The following is a 16,541-nucleotide window of genomic DNA, read 5'->3' as shown; positions in this document are numbered from 1 at the left end:
GCTGACAGAAACTTGGGAGAATCGAAACTTGAGAGCAGAGCAGCCTGCCATGTGAAGGTCGAGATAAGGAGGCCCAGGCAGGTGGCAGGCCGAAATGAGAATTAAATGCACAAATAGAAGGAAAACGAAGCCGATTCACAGAGTTCTAACACGTGACCAGCCAAGCACGAAGTGGTACCAACGTCTGATGTCATCCAAAACCAGAAGATACCATAACTTTTCCTGACAAGAAGCTACAGTTTCGAGGCCAACCACAGCCAACTAATTGACACATAGCAATAAAGTACTGATTGATGGAAGGGAGGCTGGGTGAATCTTAGGGCATCATTCATCTGGGTGATCATTCTGCATGCTGCAAATTAAAGTGGAGATTTATGCCTAGGGTTGTAGCCAACCCAATCACAATGGACCAAATAATCTAGGGTCCTATGGCTAGTAGAACTAATGAGACGTCGTACTCTTAGTGACGTCTACATGTGTAATGTTAGAGGGAAGGGGGTAGACGCCCTCCTGATAAGGATTAACCCATCCTCACACTCCGTTACCATATACAGATATAGTACCTATACTATACCTTTTTTCAACCAATAGAATTGCATGACAAACTTGTGAGTGTTACACGTCAATGATGACGAATTTTGGGTATAACTGTTACTGTTTGAATGAAGATCGGGGGAGTTGAAGCGAGACGGGATATCGCATCACTGTTGGTCTTCATGTTTCCCTGTTTTTTTGTACTTGTCATTAAACGGACTCCCCTTTGCCAAACCATTGAGTTGTCCTTATTGATTGGTGTTGGAGTAAGAAATCTTGCACCCCTTCCACCTCAAGGTGCAGCTATCTTGTTTTAAGGTACTCGAGGGCTAGCTCTGACTCTATGGGCCGGTCAAGGGTCACTCCCCCTCCTGTACAGTCTACAAACACAAGGTCCAAATGTATCTTGATTTTCCTGGTTTATACTTACATGTGGGTATGGTCACCTGGGATATGGCTGGGTGGCACATTGAGGGAATGGGCAGTGAGGGAAAAATGGGTGATGCAAAATGAAAATGGGTGACCTTAAGATCATATCGTTGAATGTGTAGGGTCTCAACTCACTGAAGAAACAGAAGAGCGTGTTGGCTAAACTGAAAGAATTAAAAGCAGATATAACATGACTGCAGGTGATTCATCTCCTGAGGGAGGACTGGCCGCAAATGCGTTCTAAATGGTTCCGACGTCAATACTTTGCATCGCCACCAAATAAAAGAGCAAGAGTCGCGGTATTGCTCAAGAATTCCTTGAATTTCAAGAAGCTAGGGGATTTTAAGGATAACCTCGGGAGGTTTTTGGGCCTTCATATCCATCTAGGGGGAGAAGGACTTGATTCTGTTTTCAATATAAGGCCCGAAACAAAACCAGGACAAATGTTATGCCCCAGTGTTCTCCCGAATAGCCCAATTACAAAAAGGTGACTTAATTGTCAGAGGGGATTTTAACACAGTACTCAACAGTGGTATGGATACATCAGGGCCCAACTGTCAACAAGAGTGGGGCTCACCTGGGTTTCAGTGTCAGATTCACTGGATGATAAGTCTGATCCAGAAGGTTCTACAGCGGTTTTGTCAGGAGCTTGTTTTTTGGAGAAGAGATGGGGTCTGTTCCAGGAACTCGCCACAGTCGTTGCGCTGGAAAACAGTTCGCAACAAGAATGACAATCCCCCTGCGCAGCCCGTAGAGGGGAAACAGCCGCTGGCACAAAAAAACCCAGTTGGTCCTTTTTTTCTGTAATGTTCTGGAAGTGATTAAGTGCACTTTGTCCTTTCCTTCATAGAGGTCAGAGATGAGCAGATAGTCCAACACAGGACTGGCAGGTAAGGGCATCAATGGGAAGTAGGAGGAGAACTTCGTAGGAATAGATGTATGTCAAGGTGCTAACAGAAAGAAGGGAAAACTGGGCAGACAGTGCAGGCAAGACAGGTAAGAGTTCAGGAAAGGAGGGGGTAGTACTCATGGCAGCACCAATCGGAATAGCCTGCCAGATGGCTAGATAAACTTTAAAGGAAACGACTCAGAACAAAGTCTGAACTAATAAAAAGCAAGAGTGCCGGTAAAAATGACATTAACAAACAGAGAAGGGAAACCGAAGAAGTGCTTACCGAATAGTGATGGAGCGTAACGGAAACACTGGATGAAAGCAGACAAACAAAAGAGCAAGGGAAGCAACGCTCGGGGGGGAGCAGAGCAAGAGTTGGAAGGCGGCAAAGCTAAACAAGATGTAAGCAGAAGCCGAGGGCGGCGAAAAGGTAAACCAGAGGTTATCAGAAGTCGAGGGCGGCGAAAAGGTAAAGAGTCAAGGAGAGGGAAACTAATGGAAAGAGACACAGTAGAGTGGAAACGAAGCAAAAGAAGACAAGAGAAAGCTGGAGGGTTTCCGAGAGAAGCGAGCAAGCACAGAACAGAGGGGGGATAGAACGCAAGCGAACCAGCGAGCGATGGAACAGAACAGTTGCAATGCGCTGAGGGGGCGTGGCTTCATGGAGTAAAAAGAAAGAAGAGCGTAACCACTAGACTGCTGCGCAGAAAGCTGTGATGGGTAAACTAATGGCCTTTGCAGTGAGACCTGACCTTCCACTCACCTCCTCTCATGACAGTATGCCTTCTTCTTGGGGTACCAACCCCAGGCTTACCCGGATGAAGTGCATGGAACTGTCCCACACACCTGGTGGCTGCAATGTTGGAAACAGGTTACCAAGAATCTTCTGCCTGAGAGAACCCTTTCCAACAGACCAGGTATTGAAGTCCGACACTGATTACGGAAATCCAGAATCCTTTCTACCTCAGACATCCGATTCTGGATCCTTGCCACTCAGCCTGAAGGTCTTCTTCCGGCGATGCGGGTCTGGAATGTAGGATTTCAACAACGAGGAATTGAAGACCGGGTGGACCCGACTGAGCTGTGGAGGTAGTTTTAATCGAAAGGCTACCAGGTTTATGCGGGCAAGAATGAGAAATGGACCCAGATATTTAGGGGCCAATTTGGAGGGGTGAGTTCATCAGGGTAGATGCCTGATCGAGAGCCAGACCTTGTCCCCTACCTACCAATCCGGAGCCTGGGTGCGATGAGCGTCAGCTTGGTGTTTATAGCGATCATGGCTTTCCTGTAGATTGGTAAGTGATGTCCTTTGCACCCGGGAGATGTCTTCTAAGAGAGTCCACTGTAGGTAGATTTGATCTGGGAAAGCTATCCAAGGGAAAGGAACGAGGATGTTGACCGTAAACACAGAAAAAGGGAGGGGAGACATCTTTATGGCAGAGTGAGAGGTATTGTTATAAGAAAACTCTGCCATCGCTACACGAGAGAGCCAATTGTTCTGTTGTTCATTGGCGAAACAACGCAGGTACTGCTCCATGGTTGTGTTAAGTTGCTCGGTTTGTCCGTTGGACTGGGGATGGTATCCAGACATGATAGCCCGTTCAATACCCAAGTGTCCACACAGCGTCTTCCAGAATATCGACGTAAACTGGGAAACTCTGTCCGAGAGAATAGTTTCTGGGATGCCATGGAGACAGACGATGTCTCTCAGGAACACCTGCGCAGTTTAAGGAGCTGAGGGTACCCCCTTCAAAAGGTGTAAAATGAGCCATCATGCTGAAACTGTCTATCGAGAACATGATAGCAGTACAGCCTAGTGACATGGGGAGGTCTACCACAAAGTCAGTGGAAACGTGTGACCAAGGTGTTGTTGATATTCTTGGTTGGTGTAACAATCCCGCAGGCTTTGAATTAAGCCACTTACTCCTGGCACAGACGGGGCAAGACACGACATACTGCCTGATGTCACAAAGCATTGTAGGCCACCAGAACATGCGGTGGACAAGGTTGAAGGTGGCAGTGATGCCCTTGTGTCCTGCAATCCATGACTCGTGCCCCCAATGAAGAACCAGCGATTGTAGCTTGGCGTCCAGAATAAACAGTAATAAACAGTCTTCCTTGATGAAACACAGTCCTTCCTTGGATGACATTTTGTCTTGAATGGGTCTCGGAAGGGGTTTCAGAGCATCAGAGGTGGCATTCTTGATGTCGTGGAGAAATTTAGATATCACTTGAACAAATCGAACCTCAGGAAACAGATCCATCCCCCTTAAAAGGCGGATTAGTAAATGTTAGAGCACTCCGAGATAAGCTATCAGCCAAGATGTTCTTGCTGCCAGGGACGTATGTTATAAAGAAATCATATTGAGTGGAAAAAGTATGCCCATTGGCTTGACAGAGGTTCCTGCATTCCTTCTGCTGTAGGACCTTAAGATTGCTGTGGTCCGTGCGGATTTCGAATGGATGCCTAGACCCTTGGAGAAAATCTCTCCATTTGGAACAGGCCTGCTTGATGGACAGTAATTCTTTCTCGATTACCGAGTAGTTGTTTTCACTTGGTGTTAGGGTACGAGACAGGTAGGCAAGCAGGTGTTCCACCCTTGTGTTTTTGTTTCAGTACTGCTCCCAAGGCTCCTGCAGAGGCATTGATCTCAACTATGAAAGGTTGCCGTTGGTCCGGTTGTTTAAGGAGAGGAGCAGAACAGAAGGCCTTTTTTAGATTCTGGAAAGCCTGCTCTGCCCTGGTATCCCAAATAAAAGGTACGTCCTTCTTCAACAGAGCTGTGATAGGCAGCACCTGCTCCGAAAAATAGACAATGAACTTTCTATAAAAGTTAGATAGACCCAGACACAGGAAGGCTTGTATCTCTTTCACTGTAGAAGGAGTGGGCCAAGCAAAAATTGCAGAAACCTTCTTAGGGTCCATCTCAACCCCTTGCTCAGAAAAGATAATTCCCAGGTAAGGCACTGAGGGAACTGCGATGAGATATTTTTCTGGTTTGGCAAACAGTTGATGGTGTCTCAAGCGTTCCATAACTTCTGTGAGATGAGCCTTGTGTTGATGAATGTACTGTGAGAAGACCAGAATGTCATCCAAGTACACGATTACTGAGCCAAACAGAAAGTCAGCAAATAAATGGTCCATAAACCTCTGAAATGCTGCGGGGCGTTGACCAGGCCAAAGGGCATTACCCTATATTCAAACAGCCCGAAAGATGTGCAAAATGACATCTTCCATTCGTCCCCTCGTTTGACCCTTAGGAGGGGATAGGCTCCCCCCTCAGGTCCAGTTTGCTGAACACTTATGCTCCCTCGACGGCCTCCAGAATGTCCTTTATTAAAGGCATTGGGTAGCGATCCCGCACTGTGACCTTATTCAAGCCCCGGTAGAAAATACAAGGACGTAGTTCACTGGAATCCTTCTTAGCAATGAAGAACAAAGAAGCCCCTGCTGGGGATTTGGAGGGCCTTCTCACCCCATTTTGCAGGTTTTGATCAAGGTATGCCCTTAAAGCTTGCTTTTCCAGTATGGTTAGGGAAAACATGCGTCCAAAGGGAACCGAAGAACCTGGGGTAAGATCAACAACACAGTCTTCTGGTCGTTGGGGAGGTAAGTCCTTTGGCATCCTGTCTTCAAAAATGTCGGCATAGTCCTGAAAGATGGAATGAACATTGTGTACCTGGAGAGAAGCTGAAGAAAAAGGAGGACAAGTCACTGCGGCACTCTCCGTCCTTCTCGAGGAACAACACTGTTGTACACAGTATTCTGAGTCGAATTTCAAGGTGTTTAGAGACCAGTTGATAGCCGGGTTGTGCCAGCGAAGCCACGGTATGCCTAATATCACTGGGAAGTGAGCTGCTCTTATTACGTTGAAGGTGAGTGATTCTTGGTGATGTGAGATGAAAACTTGAACGTCGACCGCACACTAACCAATGGGTCCAGAGCTTAGGGGACAGCCATCCACCCCTTCGACCTTCTGCTCCTCAACCTTATCGAGCAAATGCATACCTTCTTGTTTCGGGCAATTGACATTAAGGAAGTTACTGGCTGCACTGCTGTCAATAAGGGCTAAAACATTCTTCCTGGGGCGTTCCTTTATATTGTAGAGTGACGTGAAGAATCATAAGACGGGAGTCTTCTCCTGACGTCTGAGCACAGGTAGAGCCTTCCACTGAACCTCGGTTAGCGGTTCCTTCTAAGACCGGGGTCCATCGTTTCCCCGACGCTGTTGTGCGACTTCAGGAAAAGTCCCTCAAAAGAGGGGCGTCTGAGGCACAGTACATACACAAACCTTTCTCTCGGCGTCTACTTCTTTCCAAAGTGGTGCGAGAACCTCTTGCTGTTCCAATTTGCATAGGTTCTTCTCCAGGCCGATTTGGTGACTGTACTGGAGGAGAAGTAGGTCCTCCAGCAAGTGAGGTCGGGGTTCGGGTCTTCCTTCTCTCGGAGCGGTGTTCTGCCATCCGATAGTCTATCTGAAGGACAAGTGACAAAAGGTCGGCCAGTGTAGAAGGTCTAGGAATACGTGCCAGTTAATTTTTCAGGTCTTTGTGAAGGCCTCTTCTAAAGGCTGTGAATTGTACAGATTCCGACCAACCAACTTCTGCAGCCAATCGTTTGAAGGCCGAAATATAGGACAAAAGATCCATGGAACCCTGCTTGATGTCCAACAAGGCTTCTCCCGTGCAAAATCCTATCTCCTGTCTTTCATAGGTCTTGCTCATAAGTGCGATGAATGTGTTGTAATCCTGTAAGACAGGATTGTTGGACGTGACCAGTGGAGTGGCCCATGCAAGGGCATTTCCTATCATGTTTGAGATAAGAAAGCTGACTCGGGTGCGGTCTGAAGCATAGGTAGCTGGCCTGAAGGTGAAGTACACTGTGCAAGCGTCCAGGAACTCTTTGACCCTTTTGGGTGCTCCGTCGAACTTCCCAACAGCTAAAGACAGAGGAGGTAGATCAGCCTGATGAGCATTTCTGGAGGCAGCCATTTGAGGAAGGACCGTGTTTTCTGCCTTTACTCCCTGAACCTCCAGGGACAGGCTTTGTACTGCGTTTAACAACTCCTAGACTTGTTCCGTAATAGCCATCTTTTGGGAATTGCAAACTGTCAACAAGAGTGGGGCTCACCTGTGTTTCAGTGTCAGATTCACTGGATGATCAGTCTGATCCAGAAGGTTCTACAGTGGTCTTGTCAGGAGCTCCTTTTTTGGAGAAGAAACTCACCACTGTTGTTGCGCTGAAAAACAGTTTGCAACAAGAATGACAATCCCCCTGCGCAGCCCATAGATGGGAAAAAGCCATTGGCACAGAAAAACTCTGTTGGTCCTTTTTCTTGTAATATTCTGGAAGTGATAAAGTCCACTTTGTCCTTTCCTTTGTAGAGGTTAGAGATGAGCAGATAGTCCAACACGGGACTGGCAGGTAAGGGCATCAATGGGAAGTAGGAGGAGAACTTCGTAGGAATAGATGTATGTCACAGTGGTAACAAAAAGAAGGGGAAACTGGGCAGACAGTGCAGGCAAGGCAGGTAAGAGTCCAGGAAACGAGGGGGTAGTACTGCATGGCAGCACCAATCGGAACAGCCTGCCAGATGGCTAGGTAAACTTTAAAGGACCCGACCCGGAACAAAGTCCGAACTAATAAAAAGCAAGAATGCCAGTAGAAATGACATTAACAAACAGAGAAGGGAAACCGAAAAAGTGCTTACCGAATAGTGACGGAGCGGAACGGAAACACTGGATGAAAGCAGAGAAACAAAAGAGCAAGGGAAGCAACGCTCTAGGGGGAGCAGAGCAAGAGTTGGAGGGCGGCAAAAGGTAAACAAGAGGTAAGCAGAAGCCGAGGGCAGCGAAAAGGTAAACCAGAGGTTAGCAGAAGCTGAGGGTGGCGAAAAGGTAAAGAGCCACAGTAGAGTGGAAACGAAGCAAAAGAAGACACAAGAGAAAGCTGGAGGGTTTCCGAGAGAAGCGAGGAAGCACAGCACAGAGGGGGGTTGGAACGCAAGCGAACCAGAGAGCGAGGGAACAGAACATTTGCAACGCGCTGAGGGGGACGTGGCTTCACGGACTTAAAAGAAAGGAGAGTGTAACCACTAGACTGCTGCACGGAAAGCTGTGATGGGTAAACTAATGGCCTTTCCAGTGAGACCAGACCTTCCAGTCACCTCCCCTCATGACACCAATACAGAGTCGCATTTAACTAGATCGGTTCACTCAAACAGGCGATGGAAGATTTACTTAGAGCAAAGGTGGGTGTCCCGACAGAAAAAAAAAATGGGTTAAGACACTGCATATGCCTCAAGGGACGTTCAAACATTGAGTTTATTATTTACACATTCTGTGATGTCCTCATATTTGTTCTGTATTTGATTAGAGCAAAAACAGCTTTAGTGACTGAACAATGTATCTTATGCTGTATATAGACAAGGTTATGATCAAAATGTTCAGCTCATAAAATGTGAAGAAAATGTTTTGCATGAACTACTGTTCAAATATGCAGTCTGAGTGCTAGGACATGTCTAGAATCTACGTACCATAGGCATGTTTTCCTTCCATTTCGTCTTTTTCTACTTATTTCTTTCTTGAGATGTGCTTTAATTTTTGCCATGTATTTGTACATATTTTTTATTGCAATCAATAAATGTGTAATCAAACACAAGTGCTAGTATACAGTGCAGTGTGTTTTTGCTCTAATCAAATGGAGAACAAATATGAGGACATCACACAATTTGTAAATAATAAACACAATGTTCGAACGTCCCTTGAGACTTAAACATTGACTTAACCCACTGTTAAACTAGTTCCTTTTTCCTGTTGGGGCACCCCCCCTTTGCTCTAAGTTCTATATACACCAGTCGCTTGCAGAGTAGGGGCCCTCCCTTCCATTTATGAGTGGGTGGAAGATTTACAGCTTATAGATATATGGAGACATTTACACCCACAAACAGGGATTACACTCACTTTTCTCATGTTCATCGCAGTTTTTCAAGGATAGACTATTTCCTAGTTTCCCATGCACTTTTACCAGCAATCACTGCATACAACATTGAACTAGTGGTTGTCTCAGACCATGCCCTGATAACGATTCAGATAGACACATACTTCACACAACAGGAAAACCACTATATGGAAAGTGAATGACTCTCTCCTAGCAGATGGGGCCTATTGTGTTTCAATTTCAGAAAGGATCGCCCCATATTTCCAGGAAAACGCTTTAGGTGACATTCCAGTTGCGACTATTTGGGATGCCTTTAATCCCACACTGTGAGGCAAACTTATCAGTCTAACCTATGAGGAAATGTTTATTAATAACCCAAAGATTGGAAATTGAAAAGAAATTAAGAGAGGCAAATGAATGTGTCCATCATTTCTTCGGCCCTCCCCTCGTATCAATGGTACAGACATGAACTGTGTACCTTGCTCTTAGCATCTACCCTCTCGCCGCCATTGTATCACCAATGCGAGAGACGTTACTCCCTGAGACAACCTTACAGACCCTGCCCGGATGACGTCACTGAAGCAATAAATCTGCAGGCGATCGAATCCCAGGATGAGCTGTAATCATGAAAGAGACAAATGACATCACAGCTGGGGCCAACACACGTAGGTGCACTAGACACAAAGCACATTTGCACCCAAGCATGAAGATACATGAACACTAGGTCAAATTGCATTTAGACGCGAAGTACATGCTTGCATCCGCTAGGATAGAAAACATACACTCTTTTCTATGCTGAAACGCAAGTCGCACAAGAATACATAGAAACGCTTGCTTAATGCAGAATGCTGCTAAAATGAGTGGCCATGTAAACCAAGATGTAGGACGCAGTCACGTTAGGTGAATAGGGGACATTGGGAAGCCATTAGACCGCAGAGGGACTCTGACTTGCTGAGCCAGCAGAAGGGCTATGCACAAACAGCACAGGTAGCAAGTGCACAGATAGCAAGTGCACAGATAGCAAGTGCCCAGATAGCAAGTGCCCAGATAGCCACGGTTAGCAGGGAAAGACAGGTTTGAGCTAGTATTAGGAAAGTACAGATAATAAACAGATCCCAGGCAACGAGCATAACTATCAGAACAAGAAAAGAAACAAAAAATGCAGGAAGGTCAGGTTCCCATCAGCTCATACCTGACACTGAGTAGAAAGTAGCTCGAACAAGTCGCCAAAGGCCAAGAAGGTAATGGCACCCATAGAAAAAAGGGCTAAAATCCTCATAAATCACTGAGCAGGTTAATTCAAAACACGGTCCCCACACACGTGACTTACAGCTGGCAGAGAATGCCTATTCATTAGAGCCAGACATGGCTCTTTGGGACGAAAGATAGAATGCCGTGTAAAGATGAAAGCCAAATGTCCCTGCTCGAGGCCTGGGGAATCAGGGAATGGAAACTTTAGTGGGACATGCAACAGCTTGGGGCCATTCTCATCACCTTCAATTGTCGCTCACGTTCTGGTAAAAGTCCAAACTACCAAGGCTGAGAGACATTCCCTAACCAATCACTGCCTGCCTTCCACGTCCACCTTAACAGTGTTGCAGCAGCCACTCATAAATCGCCCTGATGACATGCTCCCCATGTATCTTTTTGTAGGTGGTGCTAGGTGGAGTTACATGATATCGCCAGACCAATTATAGTACTAACCCTATATATATATATATATATATATATATATATATATATATATATATATATATATATATATTTGGTTATATAACATGCTTAATGCCCAGAGGTTTCTAAGCGCAGACCCGGGGATCAAACCTCTGTTGCTCCATCTCAGCTCGCTTCCAAGGCGAGCGCGTTGCCCCTGAGCTATCCTCCTGAGATGATATAGGATCCATACTCTAGCATACTACTCACACAATGATATCCCTCTAGGTTTGATCAATGTATCATTTGCTTGTGATGTCATATCGAAGTAAAACTCTGTGGCAAGCCTGTATCCAGACGAGAGAGAACTGGAGATCACCCGATGTCCATGACTATCCCCATTTTATTTGGAGATTGATAATAAAACAGTATTTATGCCACTTTATTGGTCTCCTCTGCTTTTTTGGCCCTGGGATGCTCTCGGCTTGTCCACTGCTTAAACCGAGATAGGGGCTGTCTTCCCTAACCTCGACAAATGGGAGCCGAGGATGGTCGCCAATGCCCTCGGTAACTATGCCACCTTTTTCCTGCTGTGAGCCTGAAGAACTGTGTCGCACCCTGTGAAGACCGGATTGCCAATCACACGTGGAAACACAGACCGTCGTCCCCTTTGGAGAAATTCCTGCCCACTCCCCGCGGGATGTTTTGCAGACCAGAAGGCAGTGGCTGATTGTGGGAGGAAGCGGTTCTGAAGGTGTTGGCTGACCAACGGATGTAAGTATAAGAACAGTAATCTGGCAAATATAGGGGGAGAAGATATACATATTGTGGGGAGAAAATAGACAGTTTCCTTGTGACTAGAGCATTGCTTAGTTATGATAGGTGCCACCTTGTGATATACTACAGAAAAAATAAAAAGTATAAACAAAACAGAAGAAAGGATTCCCTGTAACTGATTGAGGCATTGAAGAAGGGCTATGCCCCATATGTCCTAACAGGGCTGTCATAAGTGATGATTGCCTTGTCATGAGTAGACAAGAAGGCTGCCACGGGGTTTATTGTGTTTTACGAGTGCACTGATTTGTTGTATGTGTATAAGGGGTGTTAGAGATAGGTTGGAACTGCACTTTGGATGATTGGTAGGAGGAGGTTGTTGGCCCCCGGATGAGGGACACTCGGATGTGTCAAAAGCTGATGAGAAAGATCTTGGTTCTTGGGGGCGAAAGGTAGTAGCCAAACAGTGGGAAGCCGGCTCAAGGGGTGTCCAGGTTGTGAACTCAAGGTTGTGGTCTTGCAGCCCTGAAGAAAGGTTGTTTTGACATTAGCACAGGCTCCAGAGGCATGTGGAGGTTTGGATTGGCCTGAAAGGGTGGAGTTTGAAGAAGGGGCAGCGACTGCGCTGTACGCTCCACATTGGTGTTGGTGGAGCCAGAGAGGCTTGTGGAAAGACTTGAGAAGTGTTGAAATGTAGAGAAAATGTATTGACGGTTGTTGACAGATTGTGAAAATAATGTGAGGCTATTTGAGAGACAAAACAAAAACCCATTTTGAGGACATGTAGGTATTGACATGCCATCATGGGAGACACTCCCCAATCTATGTGTGCAAGTACCTGCCACAGAATAAGGTCACATTTTGCAAGGATGGTGCTGAATGAACTTGCGAGAAAGTGGGCAAGATGAAAACACCTTATGCCCAGAAGGCCTGTGCTGCAACACCTGACCACATGTTCGGGGACGAGGTGGAGGACCCACCCCAGACAGAGTGGATACTTAACCAGCAGAATGTTTCATTTTTGATGTTCAGCAATTTTGAATTGCTGGGGCTGGGGGGCGAGCCTTTAGCCCCAACCCCAAACTCCCACCCTCAAATAACTCTTGCCCTTTCCCTAAACTATCTGTACCTTTTTTTCAAATATATATTGCGGTTGAATTTCTTTGAGATGAACATTCTGCACTGAAAAATGTGTGTGGTGAATATTTTGCAATTAATCACTGGATACTCTTCCAGGGTTGGCTCTAGGGCGTGGCAGATTCGCTGCCTACAATGGCACAACCAAGGGGCGCCGGATTGGCTCTACAAGTAGCAAAATGTGCCATCATGGTGGCCAAGAGGACTGTACGTGTCTGGTCCAGCTTTTTTTCTATCCCCCAGCACTGTGCAATATATGCACATGTACACTAAAAGTACAGTAACTGTATATTCGGTTGCATTCCGCTTCTCCCATGCCAGATAAAATGTTATGGGCAGAGCCGCTATCAATCAGTAAACCTCAACACATTGACATTAACACCCAGTCTCTATGAAACCAACTAAGCACAACAAGGGCCTGTGTTTTCCGCGCGGCTATTCGTAGCCCGTTTGCATATTTGCTGTGGTGTTTTAACCTCGGCCGTTTTTGCGGAGTTAAAAAAGAAAATGACGTGTTGTGTGTTTGGGGCAGGGGATTAGGAGGGTTGGAGACAGGGCGAGGTGGTGGGAGTGGGTTCGAGGAGAGCTGGGAGGGAAACTCCCATTAAAAAAAACGCTGCGAAAACGGCTGCAGTCAACACAGCACGGCAAATAAGCAAACGGCTAAAATAGCAATGAGGAAAAGAGGGAAACCTTACTAGGCCGACCCTTTGGCTTAGGCTAACTCGACTGTCCACCACAGACTTGGTAAGCTTAGTAGGTAAAACGCACAATATACACAACGGAACACATTTGCTACAATTTATGACAGTGGCATTCATTTACAGACTTGGCGAACGTGGATACTAGAGGCTGAATCAACACGCACAGCACCAAGTCTTTAGCTATATGTTTTGTTTTAGATATTTGGATTAGCAGCAAGTTCACGGGAGGGAAAGTTGTTGCCACCCTCTTGTATTAGCATGAAAGGGTAATGCTTGTGCTGATAAGGCAGATGACGTTTTCCATCTTCCTTATTATCAGCCCGATCATTACGGGGTCCAGCCCTTACATTATTTTACAGTCCGCCCCCTTCCCTTCTCACACTAAGCGCTTGTTGAACTTCCTGTGAACTGCCACGTGTGTGTGGGGGGGGCATCTTCCACAAACATCTTTCATGCAACATATAATCTGCCCGTGTGCTGTCTCAGTCCGCTGCACGGTCCGTTGCATTTCTACATTCCAATGACATTCGTTTTGCCCCCGTGTGTGGAAACACTCAGGCGCCGCCCCAAAGAGACCCCTAACCAGGGCCGGTTTCCTTCATCAAATTTCTATCTCCATGGCACCCTGAGAGCAGGGTGTGTGTGTGCGTATGTCTGAGAAGCAAGGAGGCAAAGCGTGTAATACATGAAACTCGTCACCGTTTTCTGACTGCTGGCTGATTAGTTGGATAATAGAATTAGACCAAGCAGCACAGGCCACACTGCTATTGGCACCTGCTCTTTCCTCGGAGCTGATCAAGCACGGAGCACTATGTTTGGTGTGTTCTCATACGGTGCTGTGAGATTAGGTTTGGAGCCTTTCAAGGATTACACATTAGCTAGGCTCTACCTACCATTTTACTTGTTAGACTGCAGTTCTTTTAAAAGCAGCACGTGACTGAGAACGGAAAGTGTGGTTTCTCTGAAGCGGAAATGAAACTACTCACCATTCTTAATGCTCTCTATTCGCACTGGGAAGCCAGACTGCGCCGCGGCAATTAATTTCAACGCAACGTAGAACTGAGCCGGGCCAAAGTAGCCCACACGCTTCGCACCACACAGCTCTGTGATCTGAAAGGAAGAAAAACATTTTTGAGAAACGCCTTGTTGTACATTTTTTAGACTTGTTAGAAACCGCCACATGGCGAAGAGCACTTGATGTCAACAGGAATGATCCTAAGCAAATAGTGAGGCCCACTCACAGAACTAGGAGGAGAGGGCAAGACTGCTAGGGATACAAAACGGAGTTAAAGAAAAAGCTAAAATAGCTTTGTCATGGCACACTGTCAAAACAACTCCTAAAAAAGCCTCTCAATAACATCTTTCTGAATACCGCCAAACCAAAAAACATATGTAACGAGTTTATACAAATAAAATACTAGAGCAGGGCAAAAGGTAAGAGGAAAAAAGCATGAAGGTTCAAGGGGCCGGGGGATCCCACTACAGAACAAAGGAGAGGCGGGGGCAGCCTACATTAAACAAATGAACACAGACGTCATTGAGAAAGGTTTTTGCAGTGGGGAAAAGTGACTTGCAATTACAACTAAAGAAATCTTCCACTGCAGAATTTTACAGCCCCTCTTTGGCATCAAATTGTAAGTATTCCAGATTAACAATAACGGAGAACATTTTTAAATAATGTGGGTTCGAGCATGGACCCCATTTAAGCTTGAACCTACATGTCGCTTAACTACTTAAGAGCCACACTCTTGTCCTATGTTCAGAACTATATTTGACTTTTTGAACAAACTCATAACTGTATAAAAAGAAAATGAGTCTGTTAGGGCTAGGTTGGAAATGAGAGTTTGGATTATGATAGTGCAGTAATAAGGGAAGTCCGAGGTTTGCAAGCAACGCACCACCCTTAAGAAACAATACGATCAGAGCGTCTTGTGGGTTCAATAACAGAGGGCTATTGATTTTTTAATAACATTTTCATTTTGTTTAAGACTCTTTCCCATAATTTCCGGTCTGGAGGGGGATGTGACAAACTTTTTGTTTGGAAAATATCTGCCAAATTCGACATGCAAGTCAAAAGTTATTAGCAATAGCATTTTCGGAATTCCTATGGCTCATGTCACACACCTTAACTATTGTGCGGTGACTACCACACTATAATACACACAGACATACGTACATACATACATACTACCTACGGATAAAAGTATATAATTTGTTGAGCACACCTATACACACACAAACACATAAGAATGTTTGATCATTCATGCCCTATGGCTAAACATTTTAAGAGCATCATGGCAGTGATGTGGAAGGTTTTTCTTTTTTTCGGGACAGCCATGCACCCTTGCATCCTCGCGGGGGTGATAGATTTTTGAAACTTTGTCAATTGGAGACCAATATGATTTTGGATTTGGTTCCAAAAACTCATAACAATGATGAGGAGTTGTACACCTTTGCTGGCACTTCATTAATTATTTTTTTCAGCTATGGTTGTTTTTCATCCTGCTTTTATAATATTAATGGGTGTTTTGTTTGTGTCTGTTTATGTTGATATTTTGAGGCTAGTCTTTCCTATTTGAGTTTCATTAGCAGTTTCTTTTGATATACATTTTGAAAATGAGTGTTTTTTGGATGTGTTCATATTGTTCAATCGTGTTTACAATGCTATTGAGTATTTGCACTAATAGCATTTTATTTACATTTGAGCCTGATGTGATTAATTCCAGGTGCATTATACATTTTATATGAACTCTTAATGCTTTATGAGTTTTAATTGAGGTTTTTAATTTAAAAAAGAGCCATTACTTGTATAGTTGTTGATTTCTGCATTGCGACAGGTTATTTGTTTGCACCACTGTTTTTGAGTGCATTTGAAATGTCACATGTCAGGTATCTGGTGTTGAGTGAGTTCGGCACTTTGCACTTTATTTTTGTATGAGATTTGTTTGTTGTATAATGAGCGTATTCTCACTTTAGGGCGCATTATGCACTTTTTTCTCTGGTGCACTGGGCACTTTAATCTCGTAGGACTCCGCCTGGTTGTTTCTATGAGGTTTTACTCTGTGTAATTATCATCAGCACTGTCTGCATTTAACATGTAGAATGGCATTTTTACATCCTTTTAGTTGAATTCACGCATTGCAATGAAGTCTTACACCTGCCCGGTGGTCTCATAAAATGTAGTGATATAAGCTTTTTTTTTTGTCCATTGTGCAGTAATCAGTAATACGTTTGGTATCTTAATTTCAATCTTATTATCGAACACATCATTATAAATGAGAAGCACATGAGGAACATTTTTTGTTTTAGATGTTTAATGTCGAACAGGTGTGCCCAATGTCAGCATTGTATGTGAATCAATCACGTCATTTTAGCTCTGATGCGTAGTTCAGTATCACAGTACAAAGATGGCTACTGCGAGTGGATCACTTACAAAGTACGAGTTACATTGTATTCATCTGAAACTGAAAAGGGATTT

General features: G+C 45.0%; 1 protein-coding gene across 7 annotated transcripts in view; it reads right to left on the bottom strand.

The window, feature by feature from the left end:
* REPS2 (RALBP1 associated Eps domain containing 2) overlaps window positions 1–16,541 on the bottom strand; it is a 1,712,589-nt gene that overhangs the window by 1,302,049 nt on the left and 393,999 nt on the right. For all 7 annotated transcript variants that reach the window (XM_069636810.1, XM_069636815.1, XM_069636811.1 and 4 more), the window contains exon 2: window positions 14,050–14,173. In XM_069636810.1, the coding sequence (XP_069492911.1) occupies window positions 14,050–14,173 (124 nt within the window). The remainder of the gene's footprint in view (window positions 1–14,049; window positions 14,174–16,541) is intronic.

Source organism: Ambystoma mexicanum, chromosome 7p (genome assembly GCF_040938575.1).
Source record: "Ambystoma mexicanum isolate Mex_15411 chromosome 7p, UKY_AmexF1_1, whole genome shotgun sequence".
Taxonomy (NCBI): Eukaryota; Metazoa; Chordata; class Amphibia; order Caudata; family Ambystomatidae; genus Ambystoma; species Ambystoma mexicanum.
This window is presented reverse-complemented; position numbering and strand designations above follow the sequence as displayed.